This window comes from Pholcus phalangioides, unplaced genomic scaffold, assembly GCF_987345545.1.
Source record: "Pholcus phalangioides strain wild (caught in Gottingen) unplaced genomic scaffold, Ppha-v1.0 ptg000020l_1, whole genome shotgun sequence".
NCBI lineage: Eukaryota > Metazoa > Arthropoda > Arachnida > Araneae > Pholcidae > Pholcus > Pholcus phalangioides.
The window spans coordinates 8111699-8127760 of NW_028301613.1; the positions used below are offsets into that span (position 1 = coordinate 8111699).

The 16062-nt window shown below is 35.2% G+C and overlaps 1 protein-coding gene across 1 annotated transcript in view; it reads right to left on the bottom strand.

The window, feature by feature from the left end:
- Window positions 1-15629, bottom strand: part of LOC149070922 (uncharacterized) — a 57778-nt gene extending 42149 nt beyond the window's left edge. The window contains exons 1-10 of the mRNA XM_089248544.1: window positions 15452-15629; window positions 14330-14403; window positions 11744-11890; window positions 10628-10711; window positions 8688-8728; window positions 7017-7091; window positions 6611-6674; window positions 5127-5195; window positions 2870-2949; window positions 564-598 (exon numbers count right to left, since the gene is read on the bottom strand). Of these exons, the coding sequence (XP_089104670.1) occupies window positions 564-598; window positions 2870-2949; window positions 5127-5195; window positions 6611-6674; window positions 7017-7091; window positions 8688-8728; window positions 10628-10711; window positions 11744-11890; window positions 14330-14392 (658 nt within the window). The 5' untranslated portion in view covers window positions 14393-14403; window positions 15452-15629. The remainder of the gene's footprint in view (window positions 1-563; window positions 599-2869; window positions 2950-5126; window positions 5196-6610; window positions 6675-7016; window positions 7092-8687; window positions 8729-10627; window positions 10712-11743; window positions 11891-14329; window positions 14404-15451) is intronic.
- Between the last annotated feature and the right edge of the window lie 433 nt (window positions 15630-16062).

Consider the following 16062-nt stretch of genomic DNA (forward strand, 5'->3'; position numbering starts at 1 on the left):
CCATTATAAAAACCAGGCGCATAACAAAATTTAAATCATCAAAGTGATTTTAATAAATGCAGGCACTGTATCTCGTCTGAAGATTTGGCACAACGGCGAAACATTTAATGTGGGTTCTCATCTAACAAACAGCTTTGTCTTTCAGGACAAACCCATGGCTGAAAACTCAAAAAATTACAAGCAAATCTTAAATTGAATTTTCTGCTTTCTTAAATTCTTAAACACACATTATGCAACAGAGTCAAGTGTTCAAATTTGTTTTGTCCCCCCCCCCCCATTCCTAGGAAAGAAAGAAAATACAGCTTTCATAACCTATTTTTTTTAAGATACAGCATGATCGTCATGGTACAGTAGAACCTTGCAATATTGTACACGCTTGGGATGGAAAATTTTATTTGCTAATGGGAGTGTTGTAGTAAAATACACCAAAGACTTGACGTAACTCAAAAAAAATGTTAACAGAAAGTGTGATATGGGAGGTACCGCTGTAACACTCATTGTGTTTGTAATTTTTCAAAATTAAAAAAAAAAAAAAGAAGCTTGAGATTTCTAAAGGAACTTACTTTTCAATCGTTGTATAGCTCTGTCACGCCGAGAACTGAAATGAAAACCAAAAATAATGGTTTAGTCAATCTCAAAACCGAAAAAAAAAAAAAGGTATTACTAGAAAACACACACATTCTAGATTTGGACTACATGTAAACATTTGACTTGCACTACTCATATGATTCATAATTATTCGATCGATATTGCAGTTAATGAAACAAACAAGGCTTTCATGGCCATTAATTTAATGCAAAAGTTAGTTCTTTGGTTTTTAGACCAATGTGATAGAAAGTTTTTATTTTTCCATGTTTCGTTTGCACAGATAGCAAACATTTCCAAAAAAGTCTTATGTAACGGGAAGGAAGTTACTGTTTACTTCTTTTCCTCAACTGACCAATCCAGACAAGGTGGTCCAATACAAGAAGGGTGAAGAGGTAGATAGTAGCTTCCTTCCCTACACATAAAACTTTTTTGAAAATGTTGTATGCAAATGAAACGCCAAAAGATAAAAAATTTCCATGACACTGGCCTAAAAAACCCAAAAACTATGAACATCGCAATGTTGCAATTGTTTTTCCTTCTCATATTATTCCAAATTCAACTACAGAGGTACTCTGATTTCCGAACATAATTTGTTAGGTAAATGTACTAAATATAAAAAATCCAAAGCACTTATGTATCAAAGTGACCTTCCTCATGAAATAATTGAAATGATACATTACACAATAGTAACCCTGGGGAATTTCCTGCTCCCCAGAATAGTCTAGAAATGACATACACACAGAGCACTCAATAGGCACACATCAATACACTAACAGAAAATGGCAATATGCCCCCCCCCCCTCCCAGCTGCAATGCACACTTTCAGAACCACTGTTGTAGGTTTTCATTAATTAACATACAATATATTTTATTGATTTTGGCCATTCATTAAAATAAGAGAAGGAGTACCAAAAAATGCTTGGGCTCAAGACCTTTGAACTTATTAAGATGGCCTTGCCTGAAAGGAAGAAAAGTCAACTTAGTTTCAACCATTTGACACTCAATGGACAATGTGGAAAGCTTCTAATTATTAAACTAATAGACTCGTCCATATCCAGGAAGTTTCAATAAAAGTACTCATATTGTGAGACATCGATAGTTCATTAAGTCAAATTTTTTTGTCTTGCAAAATACTCATAATACAAAGTTTTATTGTAAACAAAAAAAAAAAAAATTTAATGCCAGCATCAAGGATAAAAATCATTTCACACACATTGCCATCGTTTACAAACATCTATATTGCCTGGCTATTATTATAAAAGTCATCAGCTTGTAGGAAGTTGGCAAAGCTGTGGTAGAATAATTTTAGATAGCGTCTACCCTGGAGAGCAGACATTATTATAATAAAACTATTACACTATAATATTTTCATTAAATAGAACAATTATTGCAGCGTAAAATATTATATAATATTGTTGGAAATAATGTATTTTAATTATTTCATAAATAATGTAAGTTCTTTGGAAAAATTTACTAAACCACAAAAACTCAGTAATCCCCCCGTTTGAAGTAATTTCCGTGATCCTGGGAATTTCTTGGAATTTGATTATCGTAAACATATTTATATATATATTTGTACAATAATCCTTCAAAAAGTGCATAGCTCAAATCGTTTATTTTTCAAAGAAACATTTCATTCAATTAGTATTGAAATAAAGAGATCTGTCATTGCAAAAATGCTTCACATTCTGCACTGTTTTCAATGAAGGACTTATGTTAATAAATGAATTCAAATGTGGAATGGAAAAAAAAAAGTTGAATGCAAGTGACTTATTTATTCCAGATTCCCATTGTCCGACAAATTACTGGAAATTATTTCAACATTACAAAAAATGTCTGGGTGCTGTCAATGCTAAAATAAAAGGCAAGCGATTGATGAGATATCTCGCCAATGTCGCTTATACTGTGTGTATTAATATGATTTGATTAATTCAAAATTTTTTGATTGCAGCTTCTAGTAATTAAATTTTTTTAGGCATATCTAATTCAGTGTAGAAATGTGATCTGGTTCCACCTTATTCTTCTTCTGAGATCCCAGAAAATGAATTCAGATTCCCAGGAAATTTTCGGTTACATTTTAGTTACAGGATCTCGGGAAAAAAATGGATTCAGAGAGAAAAGTCCTAGTGTGTGCGTGTTGTGCTACACACATTTCATCATTCACAAACCTAACACATAGGATATTTCAAATAAGTCAAACAAATAATTAATTGAATGATTCGATTTAGAACATTTTCAAAAATTAGATTTTGTCTCTGAGAAAAAAGAAACAAGTACATACAGCAGTTTTTTCAAAACGATGTTATCCTTTTCAGAGATGTTCTTTTGCCGGATCAAATTCCTATACTGCACATTTTCAGCCTAAAAAAATTGAAAAATATAGCGCAAAGTAAATGAATTTGGTATAAGGAAAATATAAAAGGCACACTTAAATTATAAAAAATTAATTAAAAAAGGCATACACAGTTAAACACAGTTTTTCAAAGTATCACTCTCAATGCTGTGTCTTTTTGGCCTATACAGATATGATGATTGTGGATAACCTTTGAATTTGATACAGCCAATAAAAACAGAAATCAAATACAATAGACGTTGCGTAATCATGGATAATGCTATCATTCAGGTATTGTCATCACTTCTGTGGAGTATGGAATGGACCAATATCATAACATGGAAAAACAATTGTTCTCGGGGGACTTCAGTTTATACGTTATCAATTTTTTTTTTGTCAAAGTTTTTTTTTTTGAAAATTTTAAAGCTAAGGTTTAACAAGATTAATATTTTGCTCAATTTATCATCATCAGTAGGCAAGTATAGGATAATATAACAAGTATGTATAGGATCGGCTCCCAAACCTTTTCCACCAGTAGAACGCCCTTTCCTTTAATCAATGCTTATCCATGGCTCCCCAGAGCAATTTAACAAAGAATCTCTTCGAAAAACCTTTGTAAAGGGCAGCACACAGTTTGAGAACCCAAATGTTTCTGTACTCAGTTCACAATGTCTTAATCGAGCCGTAGTGGCTACTATGATCCATATAAATGTGGAGATTCTTTCATAATGAACTTCCTACAGTGAAGGCAAATAAATGCAAGTTAAAAAAAAAATCCTCTAATTGCCAGTTAGTTTCTTTCCATTCGGTAAACAGAATACTGTTGTCCAGATTCAATTTTTGCCTAAAAGACTTTCTCAAAGGATCTATGGAAATGTGTTGTACATTAAAAAAAATTACGTAACATAATTTGTGAAACATTCGGTTTTTACATTCTAATTCCTCACAAAAGCTGAATAAATCAAATACAGGATTTAGCTCAAAGGAGAAGAAAAATTCAGTTTTAGAGCAATATGACCCACCACAACTGAACATTTTACAAGTTATGTGAAAAAGAAAACTGGAGTTGTCCGGTTTTCATACATTCCGCCCCATCAAACAGGATGTATATTCATCATGTTAACTTCCGAGTTTTTTATGGATAGCCTATACAGTGGAACTTCGGTTAACGAGCAATTTGCATAACAAGCAAAAATTTTACACTTCATTTATTTATTTACCCATTATCACAATTGAGCTGATGGTTTCTTTGCTTTCGTCCACACACGTACTGAGAAATTGCGGATGATATTCACCCCTACAGTCTCCAGTCAGCGTGTCTCACTCGAAAAATGAACACAGGTGAGAGTGTGACTGTTTACGATACAAAACTAGATCTAGAATTTTAACCACAAGTATGAGCTCTGGAAATTTTTGTTTCATTCCGTTTGGAGAAAATTGTGGGCTGATAGCACTATTGAACGCAACTTTGAGGGGCTAGCTCATAAACAGGAGCCAACATTTGTCGAAAAGATTATGTCCTTGGGGAAGCCCACAGGACTTGTAGGTGAATGAGAATGAAAATCAAGAACTAGTAGAGGAGCATGGCCAGGAGTTGACCACAGATGAACTGATGGATCTCCTTTGCACGCAACAGTAAGAGTTTATGGAGGTTATCTCATTTGAGGAAGAGAGAAATCTCTCACATTTCAAATGAGATTAGAGATGTACAGAATGTGGGTATTCTATGCAAAATTTTGTGGAAAGGAATCAATCAAATGAAGCTATAGCAAAGCGAACTATGAATCTGTCCAATGACAATGCACTTTTCTATTTCCGAGAAATCCTAAAATGGAGGCAAAGGCAAGTGTCACCAATAGGTTCTTTTTCAAAGTCACACAAAAATTCTTTTACAGACAAGAGTGAGTCTGTGAATCGCCCTAAACCAATGTTACCTGGCGGGAGGGGGGCGATAGAAGCTACAGGTATTACATAAGATCTTATGGGTTTACTTGAGTTGGGGCATTGGAAGTGTTTCGAAACTGTGGGTGCTCGTCTTTAGTTTTATAATTTAGCTCGTTAACTGAAGTTCCACTGTACTTATCAATCGGTATTATCAGAAACTGAGTTCGGATGTGATCACATTAAGCAGGGGTGCACTGTATCTTGAAATGACGGAGAGAGAAAAAAGAAACCTCATCACACAATACTTTTGTTTAATCCTTACCTCTTTACTAGCTAGCTGCTCTCTCAAGGTCTCATAATCCTTGTTGAATTTTTTTGCCTTCTCCATCTCCTGGACAAATAGAAAGTTGGGGAAGGGAAAGAAACAAATGGATAAAAATTCATATTCAAACATAATAATTATTATACAAATACTACACACAATATAAGAAAATTATAATCAGATAAGACATCTTGGATTTTACACACTCGTTTAACAGCAAAGAAAGAACTTGATATCATCAGGGAAAATTATGAAAAAAATTGACTCCCATACATCATACAAAATGATTGGCTATAACACGACCACCTTTTTTTTAAGAAATTTACAGAGAGAATATTATCCAAATAACCGAGAACAGACAACTGCAGCTTTGAAATATTGTCTTTAATATATATACATCATTTTTAATTGTCCTGATTTGTCATCTTTGGTGTGCATGGCTGGCATTTCATGGAACATATACAACTACAGTAGTCTCGTTTATCCGACACTCCGTATTATCTGACATCCCATTCAGAAAAAAACCACATCAATCTGCAACAAGAACTGCAATTGCGAGCATAGTCTATTTTTTGTTACCCTCGAATGTACACTGGCACGCCCGTCTACACTTTGACTCACGTGTCTATCATTTGCCCCACCTGCACTCACTCACTGTCACAACTACTGCACTCAATACAGTGCAGTTTAACATTGTATGCGGATTTGTTTATCGTCTATTACATGCATATGTGACTGTGTTAATTTGACAAACGTTATTGTGTTGTTTCAAAGTTGAAATTCATGCATGTATGGCGACAAAAAGAAAGTTGTAAAGCATGATAATTAGGTTTGTAATTTTTATAACATAATTTGACATTTAATAGACTTTTTCCTAACACCTCCCTATTATCCGAGATTTTCGCTTATCCGATATTGGCCCATTTGTCTTGGTGTACACAACTGGCTCAAGAAAATGATATTGTATACTTAATAATGATTTTCATGGAGGGGGGGGGGGTACAAATCTGATTTTGCTGCCTCCCCCTTGTGAAAGTCTATGACTTTATTATTGTAATGAAAATCCCTCCAAAATTTGTCCCCTTCCCCAGATATGGCCCAACAACTTCAAAGTTGTAATTGTTTCAACTGTAGCTTTACACAGACTACTCAGGTAACAACTATAAATTCAATTACACCTTTCAAAGAATAAATTCTGATGGGACGCTGATGTTTTTATCGCATTTAATTTTAAATGAATGGGGTTTTTTTTTTTAAATTTCTCAAATGGAAACTACATGCAGCATACATATAAACCATGGAATTTCTACAAAAAAACGTTTTCACCCAAGTTTTCTGAAAACGTGACTTATGTCACTGAAAATTCCCATAAACAAAATTTTAACAAAACAATGGCAGTAAAAGGTCTGAAGACACTAGTCATCGAGTCATTATCACAGACAAAACTTCATTAAAAAGAAACCATAACTTGAAATTAAACTTACTTCATCTGCTGCTTCCAACTTTGGAAGAGCTTCATTCAACTTCGACAAGCATTTAGCGTAATTCCTGAAGAAGAATAACAATAAAATAATTAAGTCTGAAAACTGAACAAAATACTGATTAGGAAAAAAAAAAAAATTGAGGAAATACCTAATGGTATTTCCAACTAAATTTTAATAAGATGAAACAGACACCCAATGAATTCTCCCTAAAAATAGCAGAGATTTTTTCTGATTATCTGTATACAAAAAGTGAGAACTATACAGTGTTTTCAATTCAAAACTATACCTACTCAGAATCAGTTTAAGAAACTGTTATATTCTACTCTTCCGGGACAGATTCTTCAAATATTTGGTTAGCCCCCCCCCCCCCACACAATGGCAAAAAAATTATTAGATTTATACTCACATCTTGCACAATTCATACTCCTTTTTAATTGCGCCAAACATCTTACATCCACTACAACTTGTGGAGCTTTCACCTCTATCAAAACAAAATAATAAAAAAACAAATGACCAAACAGCACTATAAAAATATCAGAAAAATGTTAAATGGAAATACAATAAATTCCTTATTATAACGTTCATGTCCAGACAAAAAAAAGCAATTTACAAGACTTCACCTATGCAATGTTAAAATGATAACATTCTAATAAAAGGAGCGAAATATTCCAATGCATATGATGACATATGCTCATTATCACATGAGCACACATACATTATCATGCAAGCACACATGTTCCCCTGCATAAACCAATCCATTAGAAGTTCCACAAAGGAAAGCATATGAGATGCACGTATGGTTAAATAATGGTAGTAAGATATTGGTTTCATAAAGACTAATGACAAAATCCATATGTACATCAGGATTTAAATATACACCAATTGAGCTAAAAATCTGATCAGTTGCTGCTTGGATGAGAGAACTGTACAGCAAATGCAGGGAATTTTTTCCCCTTTGGGTATAGAGGAGTTTTAAGATAGAGGCGTACACATACCAAATGAATTTCAAAGAACCAGACATTTCAACATTGGCATGAAGCTTCTCAGCAGGGTTTAAGCTACGGCCGCATTTTTCGCAAAATGTGAAAGAAAATCGTAGAATGCGAAAAATGTAGTAGCCACTTTCGCAAAAATGTGTACAGGAGATAAGAAACGAGTAGACATCTAACCATCAATCATTGGCATTGTAGCATTTTGCTAAAGCTTTTCCCCCATTCCCCCCCCCCAAAAGGAATTTATCTAGCTTAAACCCTGCCTCTCAGTGGTAATAAATGTTGACCTTTATCAGAGAAGTGAACACTTCCCTCTGAGACAACCTTAGTTGACATTGTGGACCCTTTCTTACCAGATGCAGGAACCAGTGCAAGGAAGACCATGGGCCACTGCAGAGACTATAAATTTGGCAAATTCCTTACACTTTTTCAGATTTTTCTGCATCCCAATGTTAGACGCTTGTCAATTACTCTACTGTCACACTCTGATGCAGGCTTGGTTAGTGAACTTGTCTCATTCTTTTCAATACAGCCCAAATGTTACATTGCAGTACTGTATTAGGTGCTGTGCACACTGAAGCAACACAACCGTGACACCTACACGGATCAGTTAAAAACCTGAAATCAATACCAATTTTGTTTTTAACTAATTCCAAGTTGATGTCGCTGTTGTATTGCTTCGATGAGCACTGCTCCTTACGGCACACAATATATCAATTCAATCACTAACCCCTTTATGGTCCAATGAAATGTCTTCTCTCAAACTCTTCTATTATTTCACATATGTATTCCCTGCTAGGACACAGATAGTAAAGATTGGCATGATTAAAGAGGTTTTCTTCCCCCTTTTTTAAATATGGCAGGAAACTCAATAGGCCTGATTTCTATTTTAAATATCCTAAGATAAAAACTATTTCTGAAGTATTGAGAGTATTCCTCGTAGTTGAGAGCAGCCATCTATAGAAACTATGGGCAATCCACAGCAGTGTGCAAGAACTCGTGTTAAATTACATGATTGCAGGATGGGGGGGGGGGGAGGAGAGAACTAAATACATTTAATTATAATAATTATTATCATGGCTTACTCTGAGACAGGCCTTGGTATTTCTTCCAGAATGACTTCAGGCTATAGGAAAAAATCATAAAAGTGATCATTAGATTTGATTTAAAAAAAAATCACCATCACAATTTAATAATTAATCATTGTAATAAAGGAACTTCCATAACCATTACATTTTATCACAATGTTTGTTTATGTATTAAAAAACACAAACAGCACACATTATTGTAGTGTAAGAGATTTATTTATTGAGAGGCATAAAGTTAATAAAGGATCAATGTATCAAAAGATATCCAAAGATGTAGGATCTCAAATTACTCACATTTGAAATAGAGATGGCAGCACTGAAAAATCAGACACAACACTTGATAAGCACTCAAACTGTTAGGTACACACACACACACTCACTCACACTTCCAGAATAACTCATTCTGTAGTAAGTTGCCCATGGCAATAGATCAGAGTTGTGCTCGGTTTGAAAGAAAGGGTCTCTAAAATATATATATATGCTGTGTTTACATCAAGATGATCCCTCAATAGTAGTTGCGATGGAAGAATGGAGTGAGAGTGAAGTTTTTGTAGTCGATAAAGCGCTAATGACTCTAGTAAAGACTTTTGTTGTTAACGAATGAGATTTGACCCTGCGGTTGTGGTTATCCCTAAATGTACAGCAGGAAGCTAACTAGACTCTTAGCAATCAAGTTTGCTACGGAGAGAGAGAGAGAGAGAGAAATCGAGGCTGTATCATGCAGCCAGAGGATATTCACCCTAACGACTAATAATAGATCAGATGAAGAATTTACTAATTTAATTTTGTTAAACCCACAATTTTTTGAGCTCATTAACACTATTTATTTTTTAACCTATTAAAAAAATACAAAGACATGACTTTCCCGCCACCAGTTAATGCATTAGATGCCATGAAATAAAAATGTGAACAAGTGCAACAGAAAATAAATTGTAAACTCAGAAAATTCATACTCTTCTTTCAATATTGTATTCAAATTTAAAAGTTAGATGGCAGCATCAGTATCCTAGGGCATTTTTTCCCCGAGCAAAATGCCCTGCTGAAGGTAAACTTTGATTTTCAACATTGAAAAATATCAGTTGGGTTTGCTGCACAAATTATACTCTTCAATATTGCTTTGATAGATCATTGTTATTTTTGAATGGTGTAGACGTACAGAAAATGTAATTAATAATTTGATTAACAAAAATAGTTGATTATCCATATCCAGGACCATAGGTGAAAACTTGTATTGGGCTAATAAGCCCGAGCCTCCTCTCCATCTAATACATGTCACCATCTGGATGATACCTATACAATGGATGATACCTATACAAATATTGAGTTTGAGCCCTTTTAATATTTCCAAAACACACATTTGTCCAGAACCCCCATTTTGACGTGAAGGGCCAAGGGCAAAGCAGAAATTAGAGAGGCTGCAACTAAGGTCAAATATGTTTGGTTATTTAGTAAATTTATGTTGTGAGAATTTCAAATTTCTCATAATTTATCATGGATATATAATGAGTATGGAAATATAAATAGTGTTTGTGTATATTGATGCTTTTTACTGGAATACCTTTCGCAGGCCACATTTGGCCCACAGGGTGGAAGTTAAATTAATTGGGCGTTTATTGCCTTTTGGATGTGTGTCCATCAAGCACATTGCGCATGAATTAAGCGATTATGATATTGCACACGACAGAAGATTAATAAAATTTTGCTCAGTTAGATTTATTCATACATTTTATAAATTTTATAGCATTTATCTAATCACAGTTGTCAAATTCTGATTAATAAAATGACATGACAAATGAGAAGAACATCATAAAATGTAACAAAGAACTCGTGAATGATATGATACAATCCCCAACATACAATTTTTGTATAAATTAAATTTGGGTTTATGGCTATATGTAAGAAAAATATACAATACATCCATTCACTTCTATACTTACTTCCTTCATTTCATCTTCAACATCAATTTCAATAGTTGTTGCTGAACTATTCTCATCCAAAGTCTCTCCAGAATCTGGATTCAGCTAAATTGTCCAATAATATCAAGGTAAGCATGAATAATCATCAAGAAAAACACTAAGGTCGTCTGAAATTTTTATTCTAAGAAATATCAGCATGAGTGATGCAAGAATATCAAATGGATTTTTATAAAAAATATATTTCATTGTGACTTTGGCAGAAAAAAATATATGGGCAGACAAATTTGAAAAAAATATTCATAGAATATCGAATTATGTGAATATAAATATATCATACAATATCAATATACAACCTCTGGCAATAAAGTTTTGTGAATGAAGTCAGAACGGCCGATCTGGCAACACTGGCAAAGCAAAACGCTGCACATGCGTAGCGGCAGGTGTTGACCATCTGCTCCCACCGTTGTTCAGTTGAGCGACGTTTGTGTTCCGTGAAAGACTTGTTTTACAAAGCGCTTGTTTAGTGCGTTGGTTCTTAACTGAGAACAGGAAAATCCACAAGGAATTTCTACCTGAGAGAACGACGATGAATGCTGCAAGCTACATTAAAATTTTGACCTGTTTCATGAAACGTCTACACAGGGTACGACCTCAATACGCACAACAAAGTTCATGGTTTCTTGTTCACGACAATGCTCGCCCTCACACAGCCAATATCGTCAAACAGTTCCTGACAACAAAAGGGGTGGTGCAAATTGAACATCCACCATACTCACCAGATCTCAATCCTCCAGACTTCTTCCTATTCCCACGACTCAAACTCGCTTTGAAAGGAAAGAGATTTGACGATATTCCTGACATCCAACGAAACAAGGCTTTTGAACTCCACCCCAAAAGAAGACTTCTTGCAAAGTTTCCAGGACATGTATAGGAGATCTCAGCGGTGCATAGTAATGGGAGGTGACAATTTCGAAGGACAGTAAGGTAACTTTCGTTAACATTTCATCTACGTTAATGTTACAGGACTATTCACCGAACTTTATTGTCAGAGGTGGTATGACATACGTGTCATACCAAACTTGTTGAACTCTCCTTCTGAAGTGAACTTTTGGTGTTCGATACAAAAAAATATCTTACCAAAGCACTTGCCCAGTTCTGTTCGTCATTAGAGATATTTCCATAAACACAAGAAGATACATGAACAGGGATAGTGGAAGGTGGTACATTGGCTGATGGAAGTTTGGCTGGTGATTTCTCACCACAGATGAAAGTGAATTCACTCAGCTGAAATATAAAATAAGAATTACACATGTATAATGGTCAATATACAGGGTGGGAAGAAGTCCATGATACATTTTGAAAATTAATTATAAAAAAAAACAACCAATAGGCATAAAAAGTGAAGTATGCACTAAAATAATTATCGGCAATTGATTGAGTTTTCTTTTTTTGATACATCAAAAATTAGTTTGGAATTTTATCCACAGATTGTGCTGTATCAAAACAACATGCCATAAACATTGTAGATAGCACAACAGATAAATGACATTTATCAACCTTATTCTTCATGATCCAGAAATGAGCTGTTTTGAATTTTGCCATGATTGTTTCCAGCTATTTGCCGCATACAATGGAATGCAATCGGAAAATATCGCCTTCCAATAGCATCATTCTGGAAATAGTTTCACTCCGTGAAAAAATGAACTGTGTAGCTTGGTATTTTGAAACAAACTCTGTTATTACAGTTCAAAGAAAGTTTTGCACGACCTCAGCTTTTAGATTTAATTTTTATTGATTTCTTTTTGTGGAGGATATCTTAGAGAACAAGTTTACACCCCACATTTAACCAAACTTGTGGAACTAAAGACAAGAATACTGAGAGTAATACATGGGATGAAATCGAGTATAATTTAGATAAGGGGGCCTTCAACCTTCAGACATTGTGGGCCAAATTAAAACTTTCGTGAAGCCCACGGGCCATGAAGTTATACTGCTGTATTTAGAATTTCAAAATAGTGCTCAGACTCACCAGGATTTAATGTAATATACACTTATACAGTGAGGAGATCCCAGAGTGTCAAAAGGTGGAGTCTACTGATCTAATGTATATGTGTATATATGAATTGACATCATCATCATCGTGCCTCCCCCAAACTTTCACGTCTATCTCTACCTATGTACAGTGAAATCGCAAAGGATGGCTGACAGGCCCATACTTTTGTCTATTGTGAATTATTCTTTCATCAAATATGGATTTTCATTACTTCAGAAATCATTTTCTTTCACCAAATATGAATTTTCCTTAATTCAGAAATAATTTCAGCTTACTGGCAAATTTTAGAATGCTAAAGCAACAAAAAACAATGGGATTCATCAAGGAACCCTAAAAGTGGGACCTGTGAACTTCCCCTCAATTGATGAAAGGCATCATTAAAATAATAACAACAATAATACTGGCGTGACAACAATAGCAGTTTTTCTAATTTAATTCAAACACAGTTCAGGTGCATTAAGTTGACAATAATGATGGTTCGCAAAGCTGGGCCCTACTATCATTGATTCACAAATATTCCAATACATTTGCAATGCTGTAGGCAGCTGCATTTCTTATATATTCATTTTTTAATATTTACTATATCTGGGGTTGAACTCTGTGTAATTTTGCTTTCATCACGTGGCAGTGCTGCTGCATATTCTGCTTGCAGTGACATTTCAGCACCTGTTCTTTTCCATCATGTTTACAGTTTTTACAAAAATTATATAAGTAGTCCTTATTTATAATTTATTATGTCCTTTTTCACTTGTAAATAGTGGTCAATGCATTTCTCTGTAAATCATGCCAAATTAACCACAAACTTGGCAAGTTTGGTGACAGTTCCAGTAATTTGGGGACATAATGATGGCAGAGGAAAGAATTTCACAAGAATATGGGAGAATGTTCTTGAAACATTTCCTGGCCTGCATGAAAGAGCTGCCAGAATAGAACTAAGGGGACGACAAATCGAGTTAAGAGTTCTCTAGCACACATATGAGAAGCCACATGTCAGACTCTCTGTTCAGCGTGTTGTCAAACTGTTGTATGTGAATACATGTAGCTAAATAGCTGTTCTGAATAAATCTGTGAAATCCTGAATTTTGTTACCTCTATATGACTTGTGTGAGAAAAATTATCTGGAACACAGGTGTTATACTGTTTATGTTTGGCCCAGGCTTCACGACTTCTTCTAACCATGCGGAATTTATTTTTCCAGTAAATTTCATTTTACGATTTTTTTCATTGGGTACTACCAGTGTACCGCAGTTCAGTTCCATGAATGTATAGCCGCGTGAATGTCCTTCGGATTATTCTAGTATAGTGAATTATTACTGTGCCTTTGAGGATGGAAAAGAGAAAAAACAGGTGAGTAGTAAGAAAGTTTTTCATCGCCTACATTATATGTCAGGTTGCGCAAGGAGAGGATTTCAACCTTAGGTCTTGGTGCCCGATAAGAGTAACCAAACTTTGCTTTCACAATATTTATCATGCCAAAAGTGTATAAAATTTTTATATTATCTCGTACAGCATGGGATAATAACAGGTCTAAGCGGGGAAGGGGGAGAATTAGAGACCCAGAACAACAACTTATTATCATGATTTAGAATAAAAAGGATGCTTGTGATAAGATACACAGTTAAAAGCCAGATAAATAACTATCTGAGTACAATAAAAATAACTTTACTTACATCTGTGAAATCTAAAGGCACAAACCCGCCAACTGGTGCACATTCATCAGGAACAGTGGCCATTTCGAAAAGATCTGGAAAAACAACCAAAATAAAATCATCAAAAGCCCCAACTTGAATTGATCATCACACTAAACTTTATGTAAATCCACATATCAGTCCTCAGCTGGCTAAGGTTTTTACATTGCAAATTTCCTAGGCTAGCGTTTTCTCAAAATTCTTCCCAAGATTGTCCTGCTATAACATTTGTTTTTCAATAGCCAGTGTAGAAATCGGTAGGTAGGTATTTTGACCTTTAAGATTCCAGCGTTCACGACTGCAACTTTTGATCTGTTTTGTGTAGGACCTACTGCATGTTGCTAAAGCGATTCGGAAATGTGCTTGGGGTCGCTTGAGCAATCTGGATAAACAGTTGGCAGCTTAAACAATCTGAAAATGTGACAAGGACCACTAAAGTCATCTAATAGTCTTTCGTGGGCCACTTCAGTGGTTTGCTTATTTGTAGCGGGCAACACCAGATGACTCCAAGGGCCACATTTGGTCCACAGGACATGGATTGAGTATGTATGTTCTGGAATATAAAGCAAGTATTAATATCTGCAGTGTGCACACCACAAACCAATCAAGTTGAACTAGTGAGATCTAGATGCTTCGCTCTGAAGCTAAGCAGAGAGAACCTAAAACATCACCTCTCTCTCTCATCCGGGGGACTCCATGTTGCTGTTAAGACAATCCTGTCCAGCAATTATATGAGTTAACTCTCGGTGCATACTTTTATAACCTCGCAAAAACTAGCCCAAATGCATTTCAAAAATAGAGGTAAGGTTTGTTTAAATAAAAAAATGATTTCATGAATTCCCAATAAGATTACAAATAAACCCTTTCATTAACAGAGTAAATTAAGCCTCTTTTTTCATTGGGAAAAAAATAACTTCACTCATTGCAATCATCACTGTCAGTCTGAAAAAGGAAGTCTTGCATCGAAATCGGGTAAACTATAAAATTTCCACTCGTACATTATAAAAATATACTCATCGATTATTTCTAATTACAAGTAGAATGTAATTTTGTTGTTATTCTTCATAATTCGGAAGGGGGGTGGAATGTTGAAAGACTACAAACCTAGGTCAATTGCAATCTTTCATAAACAAATCAGATCACGCTGGTCCGTCGAAACATTATCGCCACGAAATTGTGCGTGAATACCTCGCGCCAACATGAAGAGCGGGGGAAAAACAATAAACATTCAGCCATGTGCACAAATTTGCAACCGGCGACATGTTGTATAACAAACAAATTCGATGTTGGAATTAGGACGGCTCTCTAATGAGGAAAAAACATCCGCGATCTCTTGATCCGTGATTCCCATTCACGAGGCAGAGCGAAATTGATTGCGGCAGGTGACGTCACTGGAAAATAATTACCAATCACAGACGTGCTAACTTTTGAAATCCAGAAATCCGGAGATTCTCCCGAGGGGGGACACCCTCCCTCCTCCCAGCTCTCACACAGCTTAAAGTTTTATATTTTCTTTTGAATATTAATCTGAAGAAACCAAAAAAAAAAACCTCAAATTACAACGTTGCCGACGAAAAAGGCTGTTAATGGAATACAATAACGATTATACAGTAATTTCGGCAACCAAGGGCTCCCCCCCCCCCCGATAAATGATTGCCGATAAACGCTACGAAAACGAAGTCGCGTCTTTGCCAGTTGCTTAAATGCGGTCACAG